Here is a 27,446-nt window from a genome sequence, read left to right as displayed (position 1 = left end):
GAAATTAATAACAAGGTGGCGGAATGGGTAGTACATGGGAGAGTGACCAAACATGGGAAGGAGAAGGCTAAGGGTGGTGAATGATTGGGGGAGGAGGGAATAGTACATGAGAAAAAGGAACGAAGGTGGGAGGGAGCTGGCATGGTGTACACATCCAGCAATGTAACCCAACCTCTTCACTTCCACCCAAACAACTTGAAACATGCCTCATGCTCTGCACCCCATATGAAATAAACTTTTTTCCGCTTCTTCTATGAGGCAGATTGTTAAAGAGCCCACACAGAGAAGGGCATATTCTAAACTTGATATTTTTAGCAGTGGATCTTGAAAGGAAGGTAGCTGCTAAGCTGATGGTGCATAGGGTTGGGTGGTCAAACCAATGTGTGATTGATTTTATTCTAAGAGTGGATAAAGGAGATAAATGATGTGTTTTTCAAGACCTGCAAGTAATAAATGTCAAATAAAGGATGATCGGTCTAGGTAAGGGCCTAAGGACAGTGAGAAGGAAATTAAGGAAGACTGAGAGGAGATGGAGACATGGTAAGGATAGAGATAATTGTGAAACATATCAAATTAAATTCAGTATGTGAAATTTTGTGAGATCAAACGCAATAGGTATTTCACAATGAGAATACAGTCTGCAGTTTTAAGGCCAAGAGAACTGTTTAATATGGTTAAGTATTTGACACGGAATAGAAAGCATGGTTGTTCTGATATATGAACAGAGGAGTTACATAGTATTTGGTTGATAAAATGGAGAAGTTAAAAAAATAAACTTGAGTCTGAGATTGACTGTCAAGATCATGTTTGGAGTCATTTTCAAGTTCACTGATTTCTGAACTTAGACAGCGAGGGAAACAACAGGTAAAGGGAGCTTGCTGGGAGGAGACTAAAGGGCATGGAGACACAGGGGGACTGGGTGGCGCGAGGGCGAAAGCTGAGGGCATTATAGGGGCTACACAAGGCGAGGGGTATCAAACAGAGGCCGGGGCCCAGGAAGGGGCAAGAAAACCCAGAGGAATAGCGGGGAAGTGGGGTGGCGGAAATGTGGGGAAGATGAAAGCTACAAGGGAAAAGGCTGAGGGCAAAGCAGAAGTAAAGGGAACAGGAGAGGCGGCCCAGGTGAATGCAGAGATGAATGCAGAGGTGGAGGAAAAACAACGGGACCTGCGGTGCTTATACGCAAATGCAAGAAGCCTCATGGCCAAGATGGGTGAACTAGAGGTCGTGGCCAGGGGGGAAGACCTGGATATAATTGGAATTACAGAAACATGGTGGACAGAGGAGAATCAATGGGATGTGGCGTTGCCGGGGTACAAGCTCTACAGGAGAGACAGGACTCACAAAAAGGGGGGAGGCATAGCACTATATATAAAGGACTCTATCTACTCGGTCGGGATGGATATGGCAACGAAGGCAGAGGGGCTGGAATCGCTATGGGTCAAATTGCCGGGAAACAGGGGTGCAGGCATAAAACTGGGGCTGTACTATCGCCCACCTGGTACACCGGAAGGAGTCGAACACGACTTGGAAGCTGAACTGAGACAGGAGTGCAGGACTGGAAGTGTAACAGTGATGGGGGACTTCAACTACCCAGGGATAGACTGGAGTACGGGTCACTCCAACTGCACTAGGGAAACAGGATTTGTAGAAGCTGTGAGGGACTGCTTCATGGAGCAACTAGTCAGGGAACCGACGCGGGGGAGTGCCACTCTTGACCTCATCCTGAACGGATTAGGAGGGCCTGCAAGAGGGGTAGAAGTGGGAGGACCACTAGGCAACAGTGACCACAATGCGATCAGATTCACATTAGAAAGGGGGACACCCATAGTAAGGAGGACCGCATCAACTGCGCTCAACTTCAAGAAAGGGAACTATGTTGCTATGAGGGAAATGGTGGGGAGGAAGCTCAGAAATATCTTTAGGATGGAGACTGTGGAAAGCGCCTGGACCCTATTTAGGGACACCGTACAGGAAGCACAAAAAATGTACGTCCCCAGTTTCAGGAAAGGCTGCAAGAACAAGCGGTCAAGGGACCCGATTTGGATCTCAGCAGAAGTAAAGAGGGCAATAAACAACAAAAAAGTATCCTTCCGGAGATGGAAAAAGGATCCAACGGAGGAAAATCACCAGGCGCACAGGAAATACCAAAAAGAATGCCACCGAGAGGTTAGAAAAGCAAAAGGGAAATACGAAGAGGGGCTGGCCAGGGAGGCGAAAAACTTCAAGGCATTCTTCAGTTACGTAAAGGGGAAACGACCAGCGAGGGAGGAGGTGGGGCCGTTGGATGATGGGGATAGGAAGGGAGTGATTAAGGAGGATAAAGAGGTAGTTGAGAGGCTGAACACGTTCTTCTCGTCGGTTTTCACGAGAGAAGACACATCTAATATACCGGACTCAGGATCTCATGAGTGGGGAACAGGCTAAAAAATTGGAGCACATAGAGGTAAGTAAGGAGGATGTCCTCAAACAGATAGACAGGTTAAAATGCGGCAAATCACCGGGTCCGGACGGGATCCACCCAAGGGTTCTGAAGGAGCTAAGACAAGAAATAGCGGGCACAATCCAGCATGTTTGTAACCTATCCTTGAAAACTGGAGAGGTACCAGAGGACTGGAAATTGGCAAATGTCACAGCTATCTTCAAGAAGGGATCGAGGGGTGATCCCGGGAACTACAGGCCGGTGAGCCTGACTTCAATTATAGGGAAGATGGTGGAAGCTATGATAAAGGACGGCATTTGCGAGCACATCGAGAGGAATGGCCTACTGAGAACAAGCCAGCACAGATTCTGTAAGGGAAGGTCGTGCTTAACGAACCTTCTATACTTCTTTGAGGGAATAAGCAGTCGGGTGGACAATGGGGAACCCATCGACATCATTTACCTCGATTTTCAAAAGGCTTTCGACAAGGTGCCACATGAAAGGCTGCTTAGGAAGCTGTGGAACCACGGGGTGGGAGGGGATGTGCACAGATGGATTGAGCACTGGTTGTCGGGTAGACTGCAGAGGGTCGGAGTAAAGGGCCAATATTCTGACTGGCGGGGAGTCACGAGCGGTGTGCCACAGGGATCGGTTCTGGGGCCGTTACTCTTCAACATATTTATCAATGACCTAGAAAAGGAGGCAAAGTGCGAGGTTATAAAATTTGCAGACGATACCAAACTGTGCGGGAGAGTTAGCTCCAGGGAGGAGTGTGAGGACCTGCAAAGGGACCTAGACAAGCTGGAAGACTGGGCAAACAAATGGCAAATGCGCTTTAACGTGGAAAAATGCAAGGTCATGCATATAGGGAAAAAGAACCTGTTGTTCAACTACAAATTGGGGGGGGCATTGTTGGGAGACAGCAGACTTGAGAGAGACTTGGGTGTGCTGGTGGATGCATCACTGAAGCCATCTGCACAGTGCGCAGCAGCCTCGAAAAAAGCCAACAGGATGCTGGGCATCATAAAGAGGGGCATAACAACCAGGACGCGGGAAGTCATCATGCCATTGTATCGAGCGATGGTGCGTCCACATCTGGAATACTGCGTTCAGTATTGGTCGCCACACCTCAAGAAGGACATGGCGATACTTGAGAGAGTCCAAAGGAGAGCAACGAAACTGGTAAAAGGGCTGGAACACTGCCCATACGCTGAGAGGTTGGATAGGCTGGGGCTCTTCTCTCTGGAAAAGAGGAGGCTCAGGGGTGATATGATAGAGACCTTCAAAATCATGAGGGGCATAGAGAGGGTGGATAGGGACAGATTCTTCAGGCTGAAGGGGACAACAGGTACGAGGGGGCATTCGGAGAAACTGAAGGGAGATAGGTTCAAAACGAATGCAAGAAAGTTTTTCTTCACCCAAAGGGTCGTGGACACTTGGAATGCGCTACCGGAGGAAGTGATCAGGCAGAGTACGGTACAGGGATTCAAACAGAGACTGGACGGATTCCTGAAGGATAAAGGGATCATGGGATATTGAGAAAGCTAACCAGAAAATAAGTATAGAAACCCAGGTCGTGCATGTGCAAGACCGGAGGGCTAGGAAGGGAAACCAAGGCGGCATGGGGGCCCCTTCTGGTGATTTAGACAGGTCGTGACCTGTTTGGGCCGCCGCGGGAGCGGACTGCTGGGCAGGATGGACCTATGGTCTGACCCGGCGGAGGCACTGCTTATGTTCTTATGTTCTTATGTTCTTAGACAGCTGCGACCAACAAAGTCTTGGTTAGACTCATGTTCTTCATCAATAGCAAGAGAATTATGTACTGTATGTCTGTAGCTCCATCAGTGCTGGCTATTGTTAATAAATCATTGGGTTTAGGATAGATGCCAGGGATATTGAAGAAGACAATATTTAAACCATTGTTGAAAAAAATGCTGAGTTGGATGTCTTGCAGTTTGCTAATTATTGGCTGATTTAAGGTATTGCCCATGGTGGGTAAGCTTATTGAGAAGATTGTGTTACAATTGGAAGAACATGTGGATAAGAGTATGAGATTTAACATATCAGTTTGGGTTTAGAAAGGCTCATAGTGTGGAGATGATATTAGTCTCTATACTTGACAAGTTTCATAGGGGGCTGAATATTAATCTTTTTGTCTGGTATTGCTAGTTGTTATCGTCTGCCTTTGACACAGTGAATCTTGAGATATTGCTTCTGAGATTGGAGAAATTGGGATTGAAAGACACTGTGCTGGCTTGGCTTAGGTTGTATTTGAGTGATAAGACTATGCAGGCAGGGGGTGAGGTGTATGTCATATTCTCGATCTCAAAGTGTGTGCCACAAGTTTATTCACTTTTGCCCTTACATTTACATGTATGTGGCATTTTTAAGTGATCTTTTGGCTGAGATGGGGGTTAGTTAGTCTCAAACTCGCGGCCTGGGGGCCACATACGGCCCGCCAGGTACTGTTTTGAGGCCCTCGGTATGTTTATCATAATCACAAAAGTAAAATAAAACAATTTCTTGATCATATGTCTCTTTAGCTATAAATGACAATATTATTATTAAGACTTAGCCAAAAGGAAAGATTTAGAAACTATAAAGTGCTTCACCTCATGCAAAATTGTCATTTCTTTAATAAGATATTAACTATTTTTTCTGAGGCCCTCCAAGTACCTAGAAATCCAAACTGTGGCCCTGCAAAGGGTTTGAGTTTGAGACCATTGTTATAGAGTGAATATGGATAACATGCAGTTGTTTTTTCCTGTTGAGGGGGATAATATGACGGGGATTCAGCAGTATATGAGAAATGTGGGTGATTAGGTAAAGAGACATAAATTGAAGTTGAAAACTGTATTATGAAAACTAAAATGTTGTTGATTGGAAGAAAAGTTTCTGAATGGAATGGGATGAACTGTGAATTTGGTGGGGAAAAGCTTTCAGTTGAAGAAATAAGTTGGAAGTTTGGGTGTCCATTTAGATTCTCATTTGACAAGTAGCACAGGTGGTGAGGTGGTGGTTTTTTTTAGGGTTTTTTTAGGTTAGTGCTACAATCTTTGATTCTCAATAGAGTGGACTACTGCAATATGCTCTTATTTAGGGATTGCAAAAATGAAACATAAAGCACTGCAGATTGTCCAAAATTTCAACAGCTTGGATAATCTTGGATGAGGGCAGATATGAACATGCTTCATCAAAATTGAAACAGTTACATTGGCTACCAGTAGATTTTCAAGTACAATATATTTGTTTGTTGAAAGCTTCTATACCGCTACTAATGACTGAGTGAGTCAGTTCAGAGCGGTTACTTGAGCTTCTGCATAGGTGTTACAGTACAGAGTTAATGTTTGATGTTGGAGCAGATGTATTAATGTCTCTTTGTTAGCTCCAGTGTGTTTACAACAGTTGATTCAGTAGTATAAGTCGGTGCAGGCTCTGATATCTTAAATGGATAAGAAGGTGGTTATACCAGTTTTGCATAGAGTACAGTATGTAGATATAGTGTTGCATGCCTTCTCAATTGCTGAGCCTCGTTTATGAGATGTACTTCTAGGATATATACGATTAGTATATCCCTGCAAAAATTCAAAAAATTATTGAAGACTTGCTTGTTTGTATGTGCCTTTTCTTGAAGTATGCCCTTCAGTGTTAGTAGGTCAGGCAATGTGCTGTGTAATGGTACAGTATTTTTATTTCAGGTGTGGGTTTTGATGCTGCTAAGTTCTGTTATACCAGGATACTTTGTAGTAGGATAGTATTTTCTTGTAAGGCTTATGTTCGTTACTGATGATGATGATGTATGTTTTATTGTTAGCCTCTTTGGTTAAAGCAGAGTGTAAATGTTCTAAATAAAAAATAAATACCCCACTTCTGTCACCCTTGTTCTGTCACTCACCATCAAATTCTACAGTGTAAATAAAAGAAGGGGAAATTTTTTTCCACTACAAATGTGTACTTCTCAATTTGTACTCATTAGCCTTGGTACTGGTGTTTTTAAGAGGACAGCAGCAGGTGAACTTTGGTCATATTTTGAAGTAGGTTTTATGCATATAACTAAAAGTTCTGAATGATGTAGAACAAAACAATGACAAAGAAAAGGCTGTCATTTAGAAGAAACATAACTGCTGCTGTGTGAGGCTTGACTATGCACATAAGTGTTAGAAAGGCTGCCAGTATTTTAGTATCCCTTTGCTTGTTTAATGGATGCATGCTCTTCTTTTTTTTTCCCCCCCCACACAGAGAGGAAAAAGACCGTGCATCAGGGTGCAGGAAACGGGGCCCCAAACCTAAACGCCTCCTACTGCAGGTACATTATCTTCCTCTGCACCCTAGTTCTGTGCATCTTTCTCTTTCTCCCAAAAGTTGCCAACGTAGAGGAAGGTACTCAACTTTTATCTTTTGAGGGCTAAAAACAATTTAGTTTTACAGGGGAACCGAACTATGCCAGTTAGCCTTAGTTTTATAACATTTGTATGCAAATATAGTGCTGAGAATTTGTAAGCCCCAACTATAGTAAGAAAAATTCACTTAAGTGAAATCAGTCTCTTATGCAATATATAATCTATAAATTAAATAATTTCAAAGATTCTATAAAGTGATGCATCCTTTCAATCTGCCTTGTTGAAAGGGTGTAGCCATGGGTGGGCCTGTTCACGTTTGTCCCAGGCTCAACAAGCAACGACTGGCTTGGCTGACAGTACAGAAAAACAGCCACTGTAAGTTCCAGTTTTTCTGAAGACTAGCAGGCCAGATATAGTCTCACATGTGGGTGACACAGTGGCGTACCTAACATATGTGACACCCGGGGCCCATCATTTTTTGACATCCCCCCCATCTATATGAAAAATATGATTTTTAGTAACAATCTACATATCGCAAAACAAGAGTGTACCTAGGAAAAGGCAGCATCTTAAACACTGCAGTGAGCACTAAAACACCAACACATACATTGTAAAACTAAACAAACCAGATCCTGCACAGTCAATTGATCCAGTAATGTAATGTAATTTATTTCTTATATACCGCTAAACTCCATTATGATTCTAAGTGGTTTACAGAAAATAGACAATAGTGTGCATTAAAATTATAAGTAATATAGGTTTACAGAGAAATATACATTAAAGGATACAATAAAAATAAGATAAATAAATAAAGAATAGATACTTAGAAATTCCTTACAGTACAGTACAGTTGATGCTATCAGAAAGTCATGTCCCTTTCATACACACAGACAGATACACCTTTGCCCAATATGGAATAATCACAAACTAAAAATAGAAATATGTAGACAAAAGTTAAACTGAATTGCCCAGAAACCAGACTCTGCATACAATGCAACACCACAAAAACAGTAATACATGTCCTCTAATACTGTGCAAAATATAAAGACAGTAGATGTAAATTTGAAAAACTGATACATAACAATCACCACTTTACAAATTAACAAATAAAAATAAAACAAATAATGAGAAATATGAAAATACCATTTTATTGGACTAATCCCTGTAAGTTCGGTCCTCATCCCCACAAACCACCTAATTCCATCCACACAAGCCTTGAATTGTTTTATATTGAACTTATTATATTAAAGTATAAAAAGAAACAATAATCTGTACAATTGTCAATTTTTTTATTTTTTTTTTCAAATTTTATTTATATATTTTTCATTCTTACAATATTTGATTATACATAAAAAAAAACTTCAAATAATACATAGTAAATTTTGATTATATATAATTCATTTAACATATAAAACATCTCCCTCCCTTTGTTCAATTGTTAAATCCATATATAATATAATATATATTCCCCTCCCTTCCCCATTCTAGTATAACTATAATTGTGTTAATTTATTTATTAATTTTCTTTTCTTATATCAATTACTTCATATATAATATATTTAATTCTTACATAACACTTATAGTTATATTCAATTTATGATATCATCAATAATCTAAAATTATATATGTCCCACCCCTTTCATAATATGTTTATTATTAGTGTGCTAAGAATCTAGTCAGTAGAATCATTAGTCAATGGTTGCCATATTTTCATAAAGTTTTGAAGATTCCCTTGTTGTAATGCTATTATTTTTTCCATTTTATATATATGACAAACAGAGTTCCACCAGAATGTAAAATTTAATTTAGTATAGTCCTTCCAGTTCTGAGTTATTTGTTGCATGGCGACTCCTGTCAATATTAATAGCAGCTTGTTATTATTTGCTGAGATCGGACTCTGAGTTCTCATTGCAGTTCCAAATAGTATGGTGTCATACGAGAGTCCTACATGATTTTCTAATAATTTATTAATTTGGGGCCAAATTGAATTCCAAAAGGCATTTACACAGGGACAGAAAAAAATTAAATGATCTAGCGTCCCTATTTCAATTCTACAATGCCAGCATCTATTGGATCTAGTATTATCTATCTTTTGCAGGCGCGTAGGGGTCCATAACACTCTATGTAACAAGAACATCCATGTTTGATTCATAGATGCTGACCTTGTAGACCTTAATCTCCAGGACCAAAATCGTGGCCATTGAGATTCAGATATTGTCTGACCAATCTCAATACTCCAAATATCCCTAAGTCCAGTTTTCTTTTTTTTATTTAAAAATCCATTTAGCAATTTATACCATTTTGCGGCTTGGTGACCCAAGAAATCCGTCTGGAAACATTGAACCTGCAAACTATATTGATTATTAAGTGTTTTCCATTCAGGGAACCCTGCCTGAATAGCTTGCTTCAATTGCAACCATTTATAATATTGTGTTTTATGTATTCCGAATTTATTTTGCAATTGTGAAAAACTAAGCATTGATCCTTCTGAAATGACATCATTTAATGTTCGTATACCTGCAATTATCCATTGTTTCCAGACGATTTTGTATCCGCCAATTTTGATCCTGGAGTTTATCCAAATAGATTGATTTAATGATTTAGCTATTGGTTCTGTTGATAGATTACTAATATATCTTAATGTTTTCCAAGTATCTAATAAAATTCTGTTATCTTTGTATCTTCTAGGCATTGTTATGCTAATTAAATGTTCTAAATGTATTGGGAATAAGAGCCGCCATTCTAAATATAACCAATCTGGTACATTCTCCATGAGATCTGGGAGGATCCAATACATACCCTGTCTTAAAATATAGGCTTGATGGTACCTATAAAAATTTGGAAAATTTACCCCTCCCTCCACAATTGATCTTTGTAATGATACTAAAGCAATTCTGGGTCTTTTCCCAAACCAAACAAATTTTGTAAGAATATTATTTAATTTTTTATAAAATGACCCTTGAAAAAATATTGGTATCATACTCATTTGATAACAAACCACAGGCAATATCATCATTTTAATTGTTTGAACTCTTCCCCACCAAGAAAGATGTAAAGGATTCCATTGCTCACACATTTCTGTTATTTTTTTCAATAAAAGTTTTTCATTTTCTTTGACTGTATCTTCAATTGTATTTTTTATCATAATTCCTAAGTATTTTATTCCATCTTCTTTCCAAATAAATGAATATGGGTCAAATAGTCCTTTCGTACAATGAACATTAATTGGAAGAACTTCAGATTTATTCCAATTAATTTTATATTCAGAAAATTTACCAAATTTCTCTAACAGATTAAGCAAGCATGGAATAGTATTCCCCGGTTCTCTTAAATATAGTAAAATATCATCTGCATAAGCAGAAAGTTTAAATTCCCAATTGGAAAATGGGATACCCTTTATCTCCTTAGTTTGATTAATTGCAATTAATAAGGGTTCCAAAACAATATCAAAAAGTAAGGGAGACAAAGGACATCCTTGTCTAACTCCCCTACGCAAGTTAAATCTTTCTGATAAATTATTATTAACATATAATCTTGCACCAGGAGAGTTATACATTGTCTGAATCATTTTAATAAAACCGGGGCCTATACCAAACCATTTTAAAGCTTGATACATAAAACTCCATTCCACTCTATCAAAAGCTTTTTCTGCATCTAAAGATACTAGAAAAGCTGGTTCATTAATATTTTTTGCTAAATTTAATGAATGGAATGCTAGTCTAATATTATTTGATGATTGTCTTTTAGCAATGAATCCAGTTTGGTGTACATCAATAATAAAAGGAAGAGCTTTTGCCAATCTTATTGCTAATGCTTTAGCAATTACTTTACTATCCACATTTAATAAAGAGATAGGTCTGTAATTTGAAACCAAAGTAGGATCTCTGTTTGGTTTTGGTAAGACAATAATTATAGAATCAGCCATAGTACCTGATATATTTCCATTATTTGTTTGATATTGATATAAATTTAATAGATATGGTAAAATAATGTTTTGAAATGATTTATAAAATTCAACAGTATATCCATCACCACCCGGAGCGGATCCAACTCTAAGAGACTTCAATGCTGATTCTATTTCTTTTAAAGATATAGGTTCTTCTAAACTTCTTTTTATATGATCTGGAATATTTGGTCCAATAAATGAATTTAAAAAATTTGATCCATCTTGTTCTTTATTTTCATAAGATTCAGATGAATATAAATCTTTATAAAAATCAAGAAAATGTGTTAAAATATCTTTGATGTTGATGTGTGTATTGCCTTGTAAGTCTTTAATTGCAATAACCTTAGATTTATTTTTTTTTGCTTTAAGAAAATTTGCTAATAATCTTCCAGCTTTATTTGAATTACCATAAACTTGAACTTGTTTATAAAATATATCTTTCCTCACCAATTGAGAAGAAATTTCATTATATTTAACTTTTACTTTTAATAATTCTTGTAGTGTATTATGTTCCCATTTCTCAATTAGTTTATTTTCTAATAATTTAATTTGTTTTTCCATATCAACAAATTGTTTTTTAAGTTGTTTTCTTTTAAATGCTGAATATGAAATTATATTTCCTCTCATTGTTGCTTTAAAAGCGTCCCATAAGATTTCAGGATTAATATTATCCGAATTATTAATTTGAAAAAATTCTTGCATTTTTAATTTGAAATCTTCCAGGAAATTTGAATCTGTTAGTAAAGTATTATTAAATCTCCAAATTAAGTTATAATGTTCAATATCATAATTTTGAAGGTCAATCCACACTCCAGCATGGTCTGAAATTACAATGGGATCAATAATTGCTTTTAATACACGCTGTGCTATGTTATTAGAAACAAATATATAATCAATTCGTGAAAAGGATTTATGGACCTGAGAACAAAATGAAAATTCCTGATCATTAAAATGAAGAATACGCCATATATCTACTAAATCACATGATTGAATCAAATTATCTAAGCCTAATGATTTCATAATTCTGCTTGGTTTTTTATCCAAAATCGAATCCATTACAGCATTGAAATCTCCTGCTACTATTAAATTAGAAGTAGCCAGTGGTAAGAGTAATTGCTGAATTTGTTTGAAAAATTCCATTTGATTAGAATTAGGAGCATATAAATTGAATAAGTCCATGGTTGTATTTCCCAGAGCCATTTTGACATGCATCCATCTACCTAAAGGGTCATAATTTATTAGTTTAAAATCTGCATTACATTTTTTGTTTATCAAAACAGCCACACCAGCTTTTTTTACTGAAGCTGGTGCAAATAAACATTTAGAAATCCATCCCCCAGATAATTTATTAGATTCAATTTCAGAAAGATGTGTCTCTTGAATGAAGTAAATGTCCGCATTTTGATTTTTAAGGAACGATAATACTTTCTTCTTTTTGATAGGATGATTTAAACCATTGACATTGATAGAATAAATTTTTATATCCATCTATTTTATGTTCAAATTTTTTTTCATTATTCTCTGATTATATATCTGACTAGACCTTAGCACATTCATCACATATATTTCCTTTACCCATTTCCCCCAACCTATCTTTCCCCAAAAAATACAATTATATAAAAATAAATCAATTATTCTCTTTTCATTCCTCATAACTATATTAATCCTCTGTTTCCCTCTCCCACCCTCTATTTTCCCTCCCCTCCCTCCCTCTATCATTGTCTGACCTGGTACACACATTTGACATTCAAAACCTAAGCCCTCTTCCCCAAGCAACTAATGTTATATTATTGTAATTTAAACAAATCTTCAAAAATCAATTTTCTTTTTTTCTCTCTCCTATATATATATAATTATTACATATTCCATATTACTTTACCTATTCATTATATAATTATACATATATTTTGTAATTCATTTTAATTATATCTGGATGACTTTATGACTGTAATAAGATTTGTATTTATTTGATTCATAACTTCTTTCATAAAAACTAATATATGACCCCTATAATATATTTTTAACATATTTCAAAGTTAGCATTTAATTCCTTCTAAATTAAATATTCATTGTATATATTGAATATATCATTCCTATAATAATATTAATATTAACATTTATAATTTTAATAAATTATATTAAACATCATTCATTTTTATATCATTTGTTAATAAAATCTTATGAATATTCTCAATTGATATTATTATGAATATATATATATGCAATAAGTTCCATAAATTATTTGATTTCTTATTAAATTAAGATTATATTATATCACCCAATATAGTATAATATTATTAAAAAAAATATCATTGTATTGATAATAAATCTGTCAATAATAATCAATGTTCTTTTCTTCTTTTTTTTTCATCTTTCCATTTTTCATATTTTCTTGCATTTTTCTTTTCTTCTTTCTTCAGATGAGAATTCCATTTTTAATCTGTTTTTCATGTTAACATTGGTTCTTCTTGTGTCAAAAATTCTTTCAGTTTAGCAGGATCTTGAAAATACATAGATTTATTCCCAGTGGACACTCTCATTGTAGACGGATAATATAATCCATACATGTAGCCTTTTTCTTTTAATTGCTGTCTGAATGTGAGAAATTGTTTTCTTATATTTGCAGTGTATTTAGCAAAATCTGGAACCAATATTAATTTAGACCCTTTATAGTTTAAGTTTTTATTTGCTTTTGCCACTTTTAAGATTTCTAATGCTTGTTGGTACCTTAATACTTTAAATATCAAGGGTCTAGGAGCTTCCTGGTTTACTGGTTTTCTTGTGGGGATTCTGTGTGCACGTTCTATTTCTAACGGCCATTTAGAATTTAGCTGTAAAAGTTTAGGTAAAAGGTTTTCTAAAAATCTCCCCCTTCAAGATTTTCAGCTAAACCAAGTACTCTAATATTCTTTCTCTTTCCTCGGTTTTCCATATCTACCAGATGATTTTTTAAGTTTGCCACTTCTTTTCTTTCCTGTTCATACTTCTGTGTATTATTTTCCAGCTAATCAATTCTCTCTTCAATTATATTCATCCGTTGTCTGTCAGCTTGAATCTCTTGTTTTAGGCTGAGTAGTTCTTCTTTTACTTCTGAAAGTTTACTGGCGTTGTCAGTTAACATTATTTTAATTTTGAAGAGTTCCGCCATAATATCTGCTTTTTCAGTGAAGTCTTCAGTTTCCAGCGGGATCGGCACACTTGACGGTGACACGGGAGTTACTTTCGATCTTTTCGCCGATACACCCGATGTGCACGGCTTTTCAGATTTTCCCTGTCTCGTCGCAGCCATTTCCGACGCTGTTTTTTTATTATTGTAAATTCAGGCGAGCGAAACAAACAGTTGCTTTCTGTCAGTTTGTTGCTTGGGTTTGAGGAGCGCCGCGGTCAAGCTGCCATATTGTGCGCGCTCCAAGCCACGCCCTACAATTGTCAATTTATAAATCAGCGTCTTCTCCCCACTCTCTCTTCCCCATTTCCCTTCAGCGTCCTCAGCCCACTCTCTCTCCACTTTCCTTCAGCGCACGCACATAAAAACAAGCAAGTAATTTTATATCATTTTCATTCTATTCATTCATAGAAATTAAAGTCTAAATAATGCCAGTCACATAACAAAACATGATTTTACAAAAATAATTCCCTGCAGTCAAGCCTACAAGGATTACTAGATGTCTTTCAGCAGCTCCCCTCCCTCCCTCCCTGTTACCTTCGTGGTCAAGTCAAAATGATCTACCAACAATAAAATTTTATAAACACAAAGCACATTGTACGCAGAGAAAATGTTAATTATCATTTATATTCCGCGGGTTTTCAAAGAGGTCAAGGCAGATGACTTTATGCAATGTCACCTCAGTAACAAATATACAAAAATAGACAAATATAACCCCTCCCTTTTTATTAAACTGCGATAGCGTTTTTTAGCGCAGGGAGCTGCGCTGAATGCCCCACGCTGCTCTCGATGCTCCCTGCTCTAAAAACTGCTATTGCAGTTTAGTAAAAGGGGCCCATAGTGCAAAATATAGACAGCATATATAAATTCTCAAAACGAACACATTTTGATCACTAAATTGAAAATAAAATCATTTTTCCTACCTTTGTTTAGTAATTTCATCAGTCTCTGGTTGCACTTTATTCTTCTGACTGTGCATCCAATATTTCTTCCCTTCTTTCAGCCTCCTGTATGCTTCTCTCCTCCAGACTTCATTCCCTCCCCCAACTTTTTCTTTGTTTCATCCTGTCCCCTTCTTTCTTTCTCTCTCCATGCCCCCTTTCTTTCTGTATGTCTCTTTCTCTCTCTCTCCGTGCCCAATTTCTTTCTTTCACCCTGCCCCCTTCTTTCTCTCTCCATGCCCCCTTTCTTTCTCTATGTCTGTCTTTCTCTCTCTTTCCCCATGCCTCATTTTTTTCTTTCTTTCACCCTGCTCCCTTTCTTTCTTTCTGGATTCCTGCCCCCCCTTGCTTTCTTTCTGGCTCCCTGGCTCCCCCCCCTTCTTTCTTTCTCCCTTCCCTCCCCCATGCCACCGCCGCTACCACAACCATGCTGCCACCACCGCCGGGGAAAGGCTGCCATTGGCCATTGGAAACAGGCCGGTGCCGAATTCGCCCTCCTTTTCCCGCAGGGCGACCAACTCTGGCTGCCCGACGTCAATTCTAACGTCGGAGAGAACGTTCTGGGCCAGCCAGGCAGCGATTGGCTGGCCCAGAACGTCCTCTCCGATGTCAGAATTGACGTCGGACGGCTAGAGTTGCTCGGCTCGGGGAAGAGAAGCAGCAGGGAGGGAGAGTTCGGCGCCGGCTTCTTTCTGATGACGGCAATGGCAGCCTTTCCCCGGCGGCAGCCTATTCCCCGGTAAGTGGCCAGCTGTACACCCCCTCAGGCCTTGCTCCCGGGGCGGACCTCCCCCCCTTGGTACGCCACTGGGGTGACATCATCTAACAGAGCCCTCTGCAGTGGCTGCCCAGGACACAAGCAGAAGATGTCAGGGGGGGCCTGCCGGCCATTGGTGTACGGGTTTACACCCCAGGCTCTCCCAACTCCTCCACCTACCTCTGACCCTCTCCACTGCTGCAATTGAATTTTCGGGCAGCTGGCAGCAGCAGTGAGGAGAGCCCGCTGCCATCAGCCTGTCCTGGAAGCCACTTCTCTGCAGTGACTATCTGTCCCATGTAGGTGGGACACTGCGGAGAGGTGACTTCTGGGGCAAGCCAAAAGCAGCAAGATCACCTTGTTGCCACTGCCGGATGCCTGAAGATTCAATTGCAGCGCTGGAGGAGGTACTATAAGTAGTTTCCACCGAATAGGAACCTTTGAATATTCCATTGGCCAACACAAACTGGTTAGCGGCCCCTTTAAATATTGACTGGATTGAAACTAAGACTGACGTGTGCTTAACCTGCTTTTTTTGTTGTTTGTTTTTTATCCTTTTTGCAGCAGATCCCATCTCTCCATAGGACTTTCCTCTCTGGGTGTGAGCACTTCTCCCGTCTTCCCGTGAGCCCCCCCCACCTTGTGCATGAGCTCTTCCCCCCAATTTCCCATGAGTCTACCTCCCTGTGTGTAAGCTCTTCCCTCATTAATTTTCCCTCTTCTCATGAGACCAATCCCGTGTGTGTGAGCTCTTCCTCAGTCTCCTCTTAATATGGCTTCCTATCCCAAAGCTTGAGTTTCTCCTCCTCCCACCCAGCCTCAGCAGTATGGGTTCCTCTCCTTTTGTAAGCTTCTTCCCCATCCCTCATTGATCTTCCTTCCTTGTATGGGTGCTCTTCCCTTTACCCTCCTGTATTTTAGACTATCTTCCCACATTCATTCCCCCTCGCGACGTGGGGCAGGGCAGGAGATGCAGTGTATTTGTTTACGTAGGGTTCACTGAAGGATTAACCCTGCCCTTCCAGCACATATTCCAGCACCCACTTCCCCAGGACGTAACTTCCGGTTTCTGAGGGAAGGGAAGGGAAGCCGGCACGCACATGTTAGAGCCCCGGAGCATGAGTTTGCTACGGGCTAAGGTGGGAAATCTCCAAGCCGGTGAGGGTTTGTTTTTTGTTTTTTTAAATGTTGAGCATCAGCAGCAGTAGCAGCAAGATTCGCGATCGGATGACAGCCAGGCGGTCATCTAAATTAGCCGGGCGAAGCACCCGGCTAAAACATAGAAACATAGAAATAGACGGCAGATAAGGGCCACGGCCCATCAAGTCTGCCCACTCTAATGACCCTCCCTATTTATCTTTGCGGATAGATCCCACATGTCTATCCCATCTGGCACGCTGCTGGCCTCAATAACCTGGAGTGGAAGACTATTCCAGCGATCAACTACCCTTTCAGTGAAGAAGAACTTCCTAGTGTCACCGTGCAGTTTCCCACCCCTGATTTTCCACGGATGCCCCCTTGTTGCCGCGGAACCCTTGAAAAAGAAGATATCTTCCTCCACCTCGATGCGGCCCGTGAGATACTTGAATGTCTCGATCATATCTCCCCTCTCTTTACGTTCCTCGAGTGAGTAGAGCTGCAACTTCCCTAACCGCTCCTCGTATGGGAGCTCCTTGAGTCCCGAGACCAACCTGGTGGCCATTCTCTGGACCGATTCCAGTCTCAGCACATCCTTGCGGTAATGAGGCCTCCAGAATTGCACACAGTACTCCAGGTGCGGTCTCACCATGTATCTATACAATGGCATAATGACTTCTGGTTTGCGGCTGACGAAACTCCTGCGTATGCAACCTATGATTTGCCTTGCTTTGGATGAAGCTTGCTCCACTTGGTTTGCAGATTTCATGTCTTCCCTGACAATCACCCCTAAGTCTCTTTCCGCTTCAGTTCTTGTCAGGATCTCGCCATTTAGGGTGTAAACCTTGCATGGATTTCGGCTCCCCAGGTGCATGACTTTGCATTTTGCATGCGAGTATTAGATAAAAGGCCCTAGGGAGAACACTGGGGGTAAATGGACAATACTCTGAGTGGAAGAGCATCACCAGTGGGGTGCTGCAGGGCTCGGTGCTTGGACCCGTGCTCTTCAACATCTTTATAAATGATCTGGACATTGGTACGACGAGTGAAGTGATTAAAATTGTGGACGATACAAAGTTATTCAGAGTAATGAAGACACAGGCGGATTGCAAAGATCTGCAACATGACATAATTAGGCTTGAGAAATGGGCATCAACATGGCAGATGAGGTTCAACGTGAATAAGTATAAAGTGATGGATGTAGGTAACAAAAATCTCATGCATGAATACAGGATGTCCGGGGTGGTACTTGGAAAGACCTCCCAGGAAAGAGACTTGGGAGTTATGATCGACAAGTCGATGAAGCCGTCCACGCAATGTGTGGCAGCGGCGGAAAGGATGAACAGAATGCTAGGAATGATAAAGAAGGGGATCACGAACAGATCAGAGAAGGTTATCATGCCGCTGTACCGGCCATGGTGCGCCTTCACCTGGAGTACTATGTCCAGCACTGGTCGCTGTACATGAAGAAGGACACGGTACTGCTCAAAAGGGTCCAGAGAAGAGCGACTAAGATGGTTAAGGGGCTGGAGGAGTTGCCGTACAGTGAAAGATTAGAGAAACTGGGTCTTTTCCCCCTCGAACAGAGGAGATTGAAAGGGGACATGATCGAAACATTCAAGGTACTGAAGGGAATAGACTTAGTAGATAAGGACAGTTGTCCACCCTCTCCAAGGTAGGGAGAACTAGAGGGCACTCTCTAAAATTGAAAGGGGATAGATTCCATACGAACGTAAGGAAGTTCTTCTTCACCCAGAGAATGGTAGAAAACTGGAACGCTCTTCCGGAGTCTGTCGTAGGGGAAAACACCCTCCAGGGATTCAAAACAAAGTTAGACAAGTTCCTGCTGAACCAGAGCGCCGCCGCGTGAGCAGACTGCTGGGCACAATGGACCACTGGTCTAAACCAGCAGCGGCAATTCTTATGTTCTTTTTTGAGATATGATGACCAGAATTGAATGCAATACTCAAGGTGAGGTTGCACCATGGAGAGGTACAGAGGCATTATAATATTCTTAGTCTTATTTACTATCCCTTTCTTAATAATTCCTAGCATCCTGTTTGCTTTATTGGCCGCCCACCACACATTGTGTAGAAAATTTCAGCATATTGCCTTCAACAGGCTTGTCCAACATTTTTCTGTCAGTGGCCACATTCTATATTTTGTAACAATTGTAGGGCCAAAACACACACCATCGTATTTTGCGACATTCTTTACAATGTCATTTTGTTTGCATCATGGCCAAGTGCTTTGGCAACAGCACTGATGACAAATGCGGCACTCCTATCTGGCAAATTAACACAATCTAACGCTCTAGCAACTTCAGGATGTTCAAAGGATGTCCGCCTTTGGCCATTTTGACCAAAAACTGGTTTTGCTGACTTCAAAATCAGCATTTGAATTTGAACAACTGTCAAGAGTCAATTTCAGCAATATTCTTGGAATTGGATAATCTACTAGTCAGAGGGAAAGAGGTAGCAGTTGGTTATGTAGAAATACTGACAATTACATTTTCTGCCTCTACTTTGCTGCAAACTTACTAAATCTTTCATCTCACGCTTTTTCTAGCTTCTTCCCTTGCAAGTACAGTGTCAACGCTGGCCATGCTGCATGACAAAACATCTTGCCTGTGCATGATTGCAAATTGTCTATCTTTGATTTTCATTGTGACTAATGCATCACTGGTAGCAACATCAGAAAGATGGACAAGATGTTCATTAAAGGCTTCGTGATTCACCAGATCACATTCATTGCATCTGACATTTCTTTTTTAGCTTCTTATATTCATTATAAAACTTCATCAATATGTGAATCCCTGAGTGAGGGTCACCTTGGAGGCCTAGTCTCCTGCCCATTGCCTGATCAGAACATTCTGCAGGTAGAGATGGCGTAAGCTGAGACCTTGATCAAGACCCTGGAAAGGTCATTCAGAGCATCCACAACATAATCAACTTTCTCCAAGAGAATGGGGATTAGTGTTGCTATCCAGATCTGGATCCTGGCTTAGCCGAGAGTGACATGCCTGGGCAATATAAGACATTGCCGCTTCCCCTTTCAGTCCCAGTGCAGTAGCCTTGAATTGTCTTTTGAGGACAAAATCTATTCTGCAGTCCTGTGCATCCTTGATAACTATATCCTTTTCACTAGGAGGCAATTTTTTTTTTTTAGGGCTGCAATTTGATTAAAATTTTATAATCATGATTAATTAAACAATCACACAATTAAAGATATGTTTGTTTTATTTATTTTCCCACTGCAACTCCTTGTAATTCTGGGCAATCAAGGGTTAAGCGACTTGCCCAGAATCGCAAGGAGCTGCAGGGGGGAGGGGAATAGCATACCTTTAATTGTGCAGAGAGGGAGAATGGAAATTAATCACAATTAAAATTTTAATCAAAATACATTCCTAAAATTTAGACCTGATATGTATGGCAGCTTTAGTTGTGTGCAAATATGCGAGTATTAGATAAAAAAAGAAAAAACAAACAAAAACTGCAGGCTATGTACAAGATGCAGGCAAAATTTATTGTTCCAATATTAAAATGCGGTAATATACAACCTTATTACTGACCAAAGGACCCGATACGATCCGTGTTTCGGACAACACACCTTCCTCAGGGGTCCTATTAAATATAGATATCAGTCCTAAAATTATTTAATTGACACTTGAAAATTTTATATGGCAAGACAAAATGGTGTTGTGTTGTTGTACCATGCAAAAGAATATATATGTATATAGTGTCATGGTGAACTATATATATAGTGAATCGCATGAATAGAACCTAATTAAACAGAAACATGCTTAAAAGTAATTGCCTGGTGTGAGAAAAAAGACATGCATAAAGGTAATTTTATAGTGTGAGATAATAATTAAATTACTGATAACATGTGAATATGAATTATGATTAGAGAGAACCTACCATGGTAAATAAGGTATGAAGCAAACCGCATAAAAATAAGTGACAAACTATTATGGAGGAAACATAGAAACATAAAAGCATAAAATTATATATATGAGTGTATGTATATAAAACCTATTTAATTACAAAACTGTGTTATAATGGCTATCTAAAAATGGAAAGTTATAAGTTAATCTTAATATGTTAAAAGACCCAAAACAAAATATATAAAATGCATGAATAAAACATAGCAAAGACAGTCCAAATTGCAGTGCCTATCAAGCCTTATGAACATTCCTCTAAGTGCTGTATCTAAAAAGTAGCCCACATAAAAAGTGTAACAACACTCATGAGCCAGTATCAATATGAGCAAATATATAGAACTGCGTCTATATTGCATAAACAAAACAAATCTATGAGAAATGTAATAACTGAATGAATAACTGATGTGAACTCATGAAGAGTAATTTGTATAGGGTTGCTTTTCTAAACCTAATATTTAAAGGTTGACAAACATAATAAGTATATCTACAATGAAATATTAGGCAGCATCTACAAGCCAAAGGAAAAATAATAGAAAAATCACAAGACGATTTTGTTTATGAAACTCATAAAAATGTGTATCTTAAACCAATCGCCCGCACCAAAAAAAGAGAAGAAGAAAATGCAAGTTTATGCGGCCTTACTAAATCAGTAAGTATTAGATAAAATCCATCCATCAGGGCTAAACTTACCTTATTCTCCACCCATCACAAAGCATTTAAAAAGTAGGAGCAGTGTTTATCCCAGGACAAGCAGGCAGCCTATTCGCACATATGGGTGAAGTCATCAGCGGAGCCCAGATGTGGAAGCTCGCAAGCAGACTTGCTTAAAGAAACTCGAAGTTTCGAGTTGACCGCAGTTTTCCACGGAGCCGAGAAGTCCGTCTTTGACTCTCTGCGTTTAACTTCGTTACTTCGTGCCTCCTCTGAACCGCGGTTTGTAATGTTTTCTTCACAAATCGCTGTTCTTCCTTTATTTCTTTTCTTTCTAGTTAAAAAAAAAAAAAAATTTTTTAAATCTTCTATCCGCTTGCAGGGGCAAGCCGCTGGGCCGCAACCTAAGGGCTTCGATCTTGCGGTGGCTATTTTTCCTCCTGTCTCACCTGTCACGGGCTTCAAGAAGTATAGCCAGTGCCAGCGTGCGATTTCCCTTATGGATGCACACCATCAGTGTCTCAAGTGCCTTGGGCCGGAACATCATCCAAAGTCGACCTCAACTTCGAGCCCTTAAACGTCATCACCTTTTGGTGGAGAAGCTGTTCGGGATGGATTCTTCCTCTGATCCTCAACATCAAAGGCGCCCTCGGCCTCACCTTCGACCAAGACACCTTCTGCTTCTACTGCTTCTACCTCGAGCCTCATCGTTTGCAGCGGCTCTCTCTTTGACGACACCTACTGTATCTTCCCCTGTTTCCTCAGGTCAGATAGCTCTGCAGAAAGTTCCAGTGGTGGTGCTTAAAGTGCCTAAGACTTCCAAGTCGAAGCACATTTACACTGCTTCGGTGGAGCCTCCAGTCAAAGCAGGTGGTCCGGTTTTAGACGTGGATCCATCCTTGCCGGCTTCTTTCCAGACCATGTTGGAGAAGCAATTCATTCAGTTCCTTACTAATATGGGACCGAAGCTTCTTCCTTTCATCCAGCCTGGGCATTCAGCAGACTCCCGCGAGGTCAAGCCGCTTCCTTTGCCTCAGTCTGAACTTACACACTCTTTGTAGGGAGCAGAGTCTCTGCGAGTGTCTGGTCTGGTATCTAAGCACGTGAAGCAACGAGCAGAATCTTTGCAAGTGCCTCGGCAGGAATCCTCACACTCTTTACAAGGAACAGAGTCTTTGGGAGTGCATCGAGGTTCCTCCATCAAGCCTCTGGAGCTTCGCTCTACAGCCTCCAGTCCTATCCATTCTTTGGTGGCATCGGCTGCTTCTGTCTCTGAGGCGAAGTCTCCTCGATCTTTGAGATCTACTTCCAAGCATCGTTCTCACCGACGATCGAGGCCTTCATCGAGGCATACTTCCAGGCATAGTTCTTCTTCTAAAGAACATCCCTCTTCAACTAAGCCTCGTTCTACTCCTACTTCGACTACACCGCCGACTCCTCGCTCGAGGTCTCCACTTCCGAACCTTGAGGATGCAGCGGTTTCAATTGCTTTATCCAAGTCACCATATTCTTTTGATGCCTTTTTTCCTGCCAAAGCTTCATTTTCGACCTAGGTTGCCTCGATGTCCTCAAGTCCTTCTCGAGGCAAAGCATTGGCGGATCAGCTATCTTTCTCATCTTTTCTTCGTCAAATGGCTGTTAACTTGGGATCTTCAATTAGATGCTGGTTCCAAATACTCTAAGGTGTACCTCAAAGTCATGCATCACCCTCAACCTCCAGCAGAGTCTCTTAAGCTTCCTCTTCACAAGCTTTTGTCTCAGACTTTTGGTCGATGCCTGTAGACCTCTTATACCATACCGGCTGTTCTAGGCAAATTGGACTCTAAGTATAAAACTGTACATCGCAAAGGGTTTGACAACTCACAGTTATCTTATCAGTCCCTTCTAGTCGAGTCCTCCTTGAAGAGATCCCATCCTTCCAAGGTTTATGCCACCGTTCCTCCTGGAAGGGAAGGGAAAACTATGGACAAATTTGGACATCGCTTCTAGCGAAATGCCATGATGTCCTCTACAGTCCTCAATTATAATTTTCATTTTATTACTTATTTTGAGTTTCTCATTTCTCTATTACCAAAATTCTTGACTTATTTGGATGCTCAAAAGCACTTTGAATTTCAAGAAGTTCTTACTCTTTATCACAACTCCGATTACATCTCCTCCAGTCATCTTACGATGCCTTCGAGTTATCTGCCCGGTGTGACCAGCCAGGTATTCTCCCTGCCAAGGTCCCAGTTAAGGCAAGGGAAAAGGAAAACCAGGAAGGGAGATTCCAAGGTCCCTCAGGCTCCTGAGCCTGATCACATCTCCTTTGACCACCAGAGGGAGCTCGAATTAACTGAGGAAGAGTTAAATGATATTTACCCATCCAGCCACCGAGGGAGCCCAAGAGGCCCCTGGAACATTGTCGACTCAGACAGAGTAGGGCGTTGCCCTAAAGTATTTAAACCTGTAGTTGAGAACAGACAGGCAGGCCAGCTAGGGAGGAGGTTTAAGCCTTTTCTCCCTAGAGAGTCCCCTGAGCCAAGCAGGAGCAACAAACCCATTCCAATGGAGCTGTTAGAGGTTGGACAAGCTGAAGAGCTGCTATTTCCAGGAGAACAGCCCATGGAGTATGAGGAGAGTCTGGCAGAGTATGCTCCTGATGTTTCTGAAGCCATGCAGGTGGGCTGGGCTTTCACCTATGAACAGTGAGTTGTGATTTTTACTCTGGACTGTTTGGGGACTATTTTTTGTTGTGCAAGCTAGGAGTGTGATGTTTGGGAGAGGTTTTGCTAACACCCTGGGAGGGAATTTTTGAAAGCCTGTCTAGAGGCTTTAATTTGCAAAACCTGACACTCTCCTGTCCTGGCAGTGAATTGAACTGGCCAGAGGCTTTAATGAACTTTGAGCACTAGTACTACTGAATGAGTGCCATGAACTGTTTTTTGTGTTTTTGAAACTGCCTGCCTGGGAGCAGTCAGAACTGGCTCTGAGGAGAGCTGAATTCTCAGACACAGCTGAGACTAAATCCTTGCTGAGAGCAAGCCAAGAACTTTATTGTAGGCTGGTTGTTTGCTTGCTTGTTTTGATATTTTTGTTTGCTGCTGTTTGGGAACATTCTGACCAGTTTGGCAGCTATATTGAAAGACTACTTACCTTGATGAAGGAATGAATAAAATTGTATTATTTTCCTTTGAATTACAATTCTGGTGACTTTGTTTTTTTGTTGATTCCGGTTTGGAATCCGGTCCTGCAGGGTGGCTCCATTTTGGGTCACACGTCAGAGTGCTTTATTGTGGTTACCACTGTGAGTGATATTGAGCCCTCTCCTGGGCTACAGTGGTGCTTACACCGGGCAGCTGCTTGCTCTGTAGCCATGCGTCGCCTTGCCTGGCTTCGTACCATTGACATGGACCCTAATCTTCAGGATCGCTTAGCTAATATTCCTTGTGCAGGCTATGACCTCTTTGATGAATCTATCGAGGCAGCCACCAAGAAATTGTCTGAACATGAAAAATCCTTTGCTTCTATTGTCAGACCTAAGCCAAAGCAAGTTCCTGCCAAACCTACACGCCCTGCTCCTATCTATCAACAGCGTTTTGCTCCGAGGACGGCTCCTTACAATCGCCCTCCTTAAAAAAACAGCAGCCTCAGAAGCAACAAAAACCTCAACCTTCTGCTTCACCTAAGGCTACTCAGCCTTTTTAACTGTTTAAAACAGAGCATAGCCTCTACCGTTCTGACTCTGCCTTCTTTTCCCCCTATAGGAGGTCATCTCCATCATTTTTACCACCGATGGATGACTATTACATCCGACCTCTGGGTGCTCACCATCATCAGGGAAGGATACTCACTTCATTTCACTCAGGTTCCACCAGAACTTCCTCCAAGAGAGTATCCTTCCAATCCTTCCCAGACTGTCCTTCTTCTTCAGGAAGCTCAAGCTCTGCTTCGTCTCCATGCCATTGAACCAGTTCCTTTGGAACAGCAGGGGATTTTACTCCCGTTACTTCCTTGTTCCGAAGAAGATGGACGATCTGCGGCCCATTCTGGATCTCAGGGCTCCCAACAAATTTTTGGTCAAAGAAAAGTTTTGAATGTTATCCCTGGCATCCCTTTATCCCCTTCTCGAGCAGAACGACTGGTTATGCTCTCTGGATCTCAACGAGGCCTACACTCATATCCCCATTCATCCGGCCTCCCGTTAATATCTCAGATTTCGGGTGAGGAATCCGCATTATGTTCTTATGTTGCCCTTCAGCCTGGCTTCATCTCCCAGATGTTCACCAAGTGCCTGGTAGTGGTAGCAGCAGCTCTACGGAACCATGGCCTTCAGGTATTTCCCTACCTCGACGACTGGCTCATCAAAGATTCATCATCTCAAGGGGTTATTGTAGCGGACTACCTGGTTCCTACAAAGTTTGGGATTCAAAATCAACTTTCCCAAATCCCAACTTCAGCCCTCACAGAATCTACAATTCATTGGAGCTGTTCGGACACTGTCCATCTCAGAGCATTCCTCCCACAACAACGTCTCGAAGCTCTTCTTCAGCTCTGTCATACAGTGTCTTCCCGGTCTTTACTCTCAGCGAGACACATGATGGTACTCCTAGGTCACATGGCCTCCACAGTACACGTGACTCCTTTTGCCAGACTTCACCTCAGAATTCCTCAGTGAACCCTGGCATCTCAATGGACGCAGGTTTGCAACCCACTTTCTCAACACATAACAGTCACTCCTACATTGAAGCAGTCTCTCTGTTGGTGGATGCTCTCTTCCAATCTCTCCAGAGGCTTGCTTTTTCAAATGCTCCCCCCCCCCCCCATCAGAAGGTCCTCAGGACAGATTCTTTGACCTACGCTTGGGGCTCTCATCTCGATGGTCTCCATACTAAAGGCCACTGGACCAGTATGGATCGTCAGTGTCATATCAATCTGTTGGAACTCAGAGCGATCCTCAAAGCTCTCCATGCTTTTCAACATCTCCTTCACGACACAGTCTTTTTTCCACACGGACAACCAAGTCGTCATATATTATGTCAACAAACAGGGAGGGATGGGATCCGCCTCCCTCTGTCAAGAAGCTCTGGAGGTTGTCAAAACATCTTCCTCAAAGCTGGCTACATTCAAGGGGCTCAGAATTGCTTGGCAGACAAGTTGAGCCGTATCCTGCAACCTCACGAATGGACTCTCCATTCCTCGTCTCTTCATCACATATTCTCACAGTGGGGAACACCTCAGATAGACCTCTTTGCAGCTCCCCACAACTTCAAACTGCCTCGGTTCTGCTCCTGGATATTCTCTCCTCACTGTCTCGAGGCAGATGCGTTTCTTCTGGAATGGAAGAATCTGTTCCTCTACGCATTTCCTCCATTCGCTCTCATTCTCAAGACTCCAGTAAAATTGAAGAACGATCATGCCACCATGATTCTAATTGCTCCTCGGTGGCCGAGACAACTCAGCTCAGCAGCAGGGAGCCATACCTTCTACCAGTTTTTCCTTCTCTGCTTACACTGAGTCAAGGATCTCTGCTTCATCCCAACCTGCAGTCTGTACACCTGACAGCTTGGTACCTCTCAACATAACTCCTCTTCAGTTTTCTCAATCTGTTCAAGATGTCTTAGAAGCTTCTAGGAAACCTACCACTAGACAATGCTATCACCAAAAATGGACTAGATTTTCTACATGGTGTTTTTCTCATCATAAGGAACCTCAGCATTCCTCCTTATCATCTGTTTTAGATTATCTTTTGCACCTATCCAACTCTGAACTCAAGTCTACATCCATACGAGTCCATCTCAGTGCAATTGCTGCTTTTCATCAGCCTATTGAAGGGAAACCCCTCTCTGCTCATCCGGTGGTTTCCAGTTTAATGAAAGGACTTTTCAATGTTAAACCTCCTCTCAAATCTCTTTCTCAACTCATGAAACCTCTTTTTGAACCAATTGACAAGGCTCATCTGAAGAATCTCACTTGGAAAGTGGTCTTTCTCATTGCTTCACTTCTGCTAGACAAGTCAGTGAGCTGCAAGCTTTGGTTACTGACCCGCCATTCACTGTGTTCCATCATGACAAGGTGGTTCTTCAAACTCATCCGAAATTCCTACCTAAAGTGGTTTCAGAATTTCATCTCAACCAATCCATCGTCCCTCCAGTGTTTTTTCC

The 27,446-nt window shown here is 41.0% G+C and overlaps 1 protein-coding gene across 2 annotated transcripts in view; it reads left to right on the top strand.

The window, feature by feature from the left end:
• The window catches only part of CBX7 (chromobox 7), a 182,157-nt gene that overhangs the window by 114,509 nt on the left and 40,202 nt on the right, over nucleotides 1-27,446 (top strand). For both annotated transcript variants that reach the window (XM_033929930.1, XM_033929932.1), the window contains exon 4: nucleotides 6,662-6,728. In XM_033929930.1, the coding sequence (XP_033785821.1) occupies nucleotides 6,662-6,728 (67 nt within the window). The remainder of the gene's footprint in view (nucleotides 1-6,661; nucleotides 6,729-27,446) is intronic.

The sequence above is a fragment of the Geotrypetes seraphini genome, chromosome 2, assembly GCF_902459505.1.
Source record: "Geotrypetes seraphini chromosome 2, aGeoSer1.1, whole genome shotgun sequence".
In the NCBI taxonomy this organism is placed as follows: Eukaryota; Metazoa; Chordata; class Amphibia; order Gymnophiona; family Dermophiidae; genus Geotrypetes; species Geotrypetes seraphini.
The sequence above is the reverse complement of the archived record's forward strand: the minus strand, read 5'-3'. Positions and strand labels throughout refer to the sequence as shown.